The sequence below is a fragment of the Octopus bimaculoides genome, chromosome 3 (assembly GCF_001194135.2).
Source record: "Octopus bimaculoides isolate UCB-OBI-ISO-001 chromosome 3, ASM119413v2, whole genome shotgun sequence".
NCBI classification, from domain to species: domain Eukaryota; kingdom Metazoa; phylum Mollusca; class Cephalopoda; order Octopoda; family Octopodidae; genus Octopus; species Octopus bimaculoides.
The window spans coordinates 117,467,159-117,473,037 of record NC_068983.1 but is presented as its reverse complement, the minus strand read 5'-3'; the positions used below and the strand labels follow the sequence as shown (position 1 = coordinate 117,473,037).

Sequence of the window (5,879 nt, the reverse complement as noted above, 5' to 3'; positions counted from 1 at the left end):
TTAAAATTTGAAAATCTTCAAGTGGTTGGAAGAAATTTGATATGATTCACACACACACACACACACACACACACACACACACACACACACACACATATATAGAATCAGACAATGTTAATGGATACAGGCTACTGATGAAATGCAAACATGCAGAAATCATGTGCTCTAGCAGTTCAACCACTGGTGCTGGCTATTTTTCGTCGGACATTGATATCTCAGTGCTTTTAAGAACTGAACATCTATACGAGATGCTCTCTCAAGACGAATACCGTAGTATTACGGTGTTCTAACAATACATTCACGTTAAGCACACGCGCACACACACGCACACACACACACACACACACACACACAAACACACACACATACATACATACACACACACAGACACACACACACAGAGCAACACTATATATATACATACACGCATACCACAGTCACCCGCACACACGCACATATATACGTATACATACATACAAACAGGTGTGTATGTGTGTACAATTAATGTAGAGTTAACCAATGTAGTACAACCTTTAAATACTAGAATACAAACTTAAAACAAAATCTTTAGATATTAACTTATATCAGATGAAAATAATTATCAGTCGTAATTAGTTTTACATCCTTTTCTTCACTTACAATCTATAATACATGCATTTTATTCGATTTCATTTTCTATTTTTCTGTTTTACACTTCCACCTATAGCAGCCTTAAGAGAAGCCCAGTTAAGCCAACAAACTTTCGATACAGATATCTTACTCGCTCGGGGAACTGTTTACTTTTCAAACCTGATGAGGTTAGCATTCGAATAACAGCAACTAATAACGTCTATGAGCGAGCGATTACTGTGGTAAGTTATACAATTATCGGGATAATAAAAATACAAGTAATTCAAATATACTAATAACAGCAGTAATAAGTGAATAGTTGCAATAATATTTAAGGGATGCAGTTATGTGACGCCAGTTTACATACATAAAATTTCTCTGCAGCATCATATAATGCTATTGCTACTGACGCTAACTTATACATCAAACAGACCAACCAACCTACCAAATGACTTTAAATAATACGTGAATATGTACGCACTCACACACACATACATACATATACATAGATACATACACACACACACACACACACATATATATACATAGATACATACGCACACATACACATGCATACACCTACATACATACATACATACATAAATATGTATGAATATTAATATATATATATGTACGTAGTGCATATCCACACATACACACACACACACACACACACACACACAAACACAGTATTTTTCTTTAACACCCTCAAACCGCTTTATATTTATTAATCATGATGACATTCCATTCGTGCAGACATGTTTAACTCTTTCGAAGATTACTCAATACATGCCGAGAGAAGTGTTCGCGAATGTCTCAAAATCCCACGGTGTCGGTATTTTTACGTTAGCCGAAACGCTATCTGTATATCCAGAGAATGCTGATTTAGTTGACAGACCGGAGTGCTTTCGTAAGTAATCTGCATCATTTTATCTGATTATATAAAATTATATGTAAAAGTAAATGTTATTGTTTGATTCAGAAAAAATACTAGTTAATAGTTCTTCTTGTGCTGTTTCCGCCATTGTATTCTGATATCCACAAATTGAAATGTATCTATCATAACAGTTGGTAAGCTGCAAAAGCTGATAAAAGTAAAAATTACAATACAGAATATTTCCACAAAATGATAAATATCTTTCATAATTATATACAAATATTATACTGAGTACAATTGCGAATGATATGAAGTTTTCGTACTTGAATAAAAAATACAATAGCCACTGTTTTGCGTAGATTTATGATTCCAGACTATTTTTGAAGTTTTGTAGTTATTTTGCTTTCATCAGATATATTTTACAGAAATAAAGCAAAATCTACTTAATCCGTTTTTATTTCAATGAGAATGTTGAAAATTGCTTAGTAGAAGAAACCGTCGCCCACAAATCTAAATCTACTTATTTGAAATAATTATTAGGGTTAGTAAGATGTGAAGAGTGAGTTCTATAATTATAATAATAGTTTTCTTTCTATAATTATGATTAGATAAAACAAACACAAGCATAAAACTAAGGAGAATGTATTATGAGGACGGTGATACATTCATGAATCTTATCAAATATTCAGTCATTTACGGATTTTGTTTATTTTATATAATTATTTTGTACCTAGAACGCATTCATTTCAATTATCAATTTAGATAATAGAATGTGAAGTTGTGTTTCTTGCGTAGTACTTTTTTTTGCCGCAGGAAATATATAACAATGAACAACGCATTTCATGTAGCAGCTGACATAAACGAGGAAATGCTTAATTTTTTGAATAAGATTTTCAAAAAGGTTATTGCATCCTTTGGTTTCAAAAATATAACATTGCTTGAGTATCCTAACAAATAAAGTAGATAAACTAAAATCATTACGAATTTTTTTTTTCTCGATGTAAAGTGAGCGCAGAAGAGCATGAGACATACTTGCATGCAAACTGGGAACGCGATATGGATTTAATTCCTCATTAAGTTTCTGTTACTTTAATTGTCCCGCTAATACCAATAGCAACGAAAGGTACGACTGGCACAAATCCCACATTTTCTTTTATGGGCAACTGCGAAAATTATAAATCAATAGTACTTTGGCTTATATCATAATGCAGAGTAATTTCTTGGTGAATCATGTCATTAGTTCAGACCTGACCACGGCACTCCGATTTTACTTAAGTCACGTTAGAACACGTGACACGCAACATTATTACTTCACACCTATAAATTTGAGACACTGATTATGTTTAATGAATTAAATGTTTTTCTGTCTTTCTTGCAGAGACGTGTGAAGGTGTTTGTAATAATACGTGTACATTCGATGGTAGAAAATACTCAGAAGTTGCTGGTTTAACCAATGAAATTAGTCTATCCAACATGGAATCAATTCTTTGTCTACCGACAGATATTTATCAAGGAGCAGAGAATATTCTCACTCATGAATTTGCTCATCTTGTACATATGTATATGAATGATACGTGGAAAAATAAGGTCAGTAAAAATATGAAACATGTTGCAAAACTTAAACGCTTTCTTTTGATTATTCGTTTTTTTCAGAATAATTCTTTTATACCATACTGATATATATATATATATATATATATACTCATAATGCATTACTATGCAGAACATATAGTTTCTCTTGAGAAAAGCAGATTCACAGAAATGGTAGAATTTATTTTGTGATCTTTTTCGTATTCTAAGTTCAAATCATGACAAATTCTATTTATTTAACTTCTATTTATCCCTGCCAGACAAAAAGCTAAATATCAGTCATTAGTTCTGAGCTCTAGATCAATACCGATCGATCAGAATATCTTACCATCTGCGACTAGCAATCTTTTTATATGAATTACCACATTCTCCAATATGGTGTAAATTTAGGGAAATTTGGCCGCTATTTCTAGCAGGTCGAAAAATAATATATGAGATACGTCAGATTTAATGTTAGAGACACATCGACAATATATCTCGTCACGAAGTCGTGGCATCGGGCAAAAGTTTGAATGAAAATTACTAAGTTTTAATCAATTTTAAATAGTCACGAATAACATACAATTAAAACAACATCACTAAAAATGCTCGGTATTATTGTTCTTGAAGATACCTCATAATGCCCGCCCGCATTTATAATATTACCAAAATCGTGTCACATAGACATGCCTCATTCTTTAGAGTTAGGAATACATATTGGAATGCCGCTCACATCTTTGGGATGGTATTGCTGCCGCACATACAAAGATCCTAGATCAACCCAATGACGATCTTCTGACAGATTGGCCAGTCATTAAAGCCAAAATGCTGTAATGATTCGTTCACAGATATCCTGAGCTCATTTTCCTTCCTCGTTAATGACTTCTGATCCTCAGGCTTACCATCTAGGTTTACTCATATCATCCATATTTTCTCTTCCCAAGACCCCACCACTGTGCTTCATCTTATCCAATCCTTCTCTAGAATAACGTCCCTCTAGAATTTATCCATACCACTGCTTTTCTCCATTAATTCACAGATTTTTCAAGTTGAGGATCAACTGTACCAATCTCAGTATACCAGGATTGTTATAAATCATAGTCTTGGACCCTCCTTCTTTAGCTAGCTTACACACCTCTCAAAATCAAGCCAGTAGTTCTCCTAGAAAGGACGTAATTCTGACAAAATCCCATATCCTGTTCCAAAAATATACATTTATTTAAAACCAACCTTTATCTACCATTCTCCCGAAGAGGGAGAATTTGCAAGAGCAACTGATATTTCATTTGAAAAATATTCTAGTACAGACATTGATTCAACTTCAATGTATTACAAGAAATTTATCACAGCTTGCACATGAAAGGCATAGCGAATCCCATTAAGATCAGGCGTGGAAAAAAGAATATATTCGAGAATGAGGTACTAAAGAGTAATTTATAAAAATAGCCTCCGGTTTCGTATATAATCTACGACCGCCCTCTTTCTTACAGTTCAGTAATTTACTTGCTTAGGTACAACTCAATTTTCATGGTGTGTAGAACATTCCATTGTATCAACACCAGTGTTTACTTATTTATCGACCGTGAAATGATTAAAGGCAAATTCAACCCTGTTGGAACATGAATTAGCTATATGTATATAATGTGAAATATTTAAAATGTGGCTGTCTTATTACTTCCATTTTAGCAGATTTAGTATTAACGAAGTTCTCTATTGTTGTCTCATTTTCTTGAAAAATAATAACAAAACAAAGAACAATGCTTTCTTTATATGAAGTATGTGCCATAGTAGGACAGATACAATCGTTTGATCTCAATAAGTCTGTTTATCGATGGATGAATAAAGTATTGATTTTTGACGAGAGAAAATCTGGATTATAAAATCAGTACAATTGAATTGTCTCCCCTTAACGACGTAATGATAATGGCAGTGTTTTTTGATTTTCTATTTTACTTGACTTAATCAAAAAAGGAGCAGTATTATGAAACTGTCAAGAAATCTGAGACTTGTGGGAGAAAAGGTAGAAAATTATCTTTATACTTAAGACAATTATACTTAATTCTTGCAATACAATGTAATCCATTAAAAGCACTCAAGGAAAGATGGTGGTGCAATATTGGGCGACGGACAGATTGTCTACTTCTCAAGAACAAGAATAGTTTCTCTAGCTGGTTATTACAGTTTCCATCTACCAAATTTCACTCAAAAAGATTTGTTTAATTTAAAGATGCAACACGCTTACTTAAGGTGCCATGTTGTAAGGATTGAATCTTAAACGGCATAGTTACGATTCAAACTTCTGCACCACAAAACTATGCCTACATGCATAATCCATACCTCTACTAGAGATCAGCTCTTTTCGTCAAGTAATTTCAAGTCTGTTGTAGGTTCTACTTCTACTATATCTTCAGTGGTTTGGGTGAGTGATGTATCTGTGTCTTAGCAAATACATCTGGGGTCTTAAGGAAAGTAATAAACAGTATTCATTAGAATGGTCTATAATAGCTAGATCAATGCCATATGAGAGAGGAAGAAAGTATTGTTCGCTCTGTACGGTGGAACTGTACCACATACTCTTCTCTAAGGATAAATTGATTAATAAAGTAAAGAATAATGCTCTGAAATGTACGCATATCATAAGAGGTACATTTCGTTGGTATAAATGATCTCAAGATGTGATGAAGTACAGCATGATGTCTCATGTGTGTGCAATTATGCATATATGGATGAGTGCATAAAAGATAGTGTGTGTGTGTGTGTGTGTATATATGTATGTATGTATATATGTATATGTATATATATATATGTGTATATATATCTGTGT

General features: G+C 33.2%; 1 protein-coding gene across 2 annotated transcripts in view; it reads left to right on the top strand.

Annotated features, from left to right (window-relative positions):
- LOC106867249 (uncharacterized) overlaps positions 1–5,879 on the top strand; it is an 89,925-nt gene that overhangs the window by 69,680 nt on the left and 14,366 nt on the right. For both annotated transcript variants that reach the window (XM_014912065.2, XM_052966482.1), the window contains exons 3-5: positions 707–851; positions 1,366–1,519; positions 2,865–3,073. In XM_014912065.2, coding sequence (XP_014767551.1) covers positions 707–851; positions 1,366–1,519; positions 2,865–3,073 — 508 coding nt within the window. The remainder of the gene's footprint in view (positions 1–706; positions 852–1,365; positions 1,520–2,864; positions 3,074–5,879) is intronic.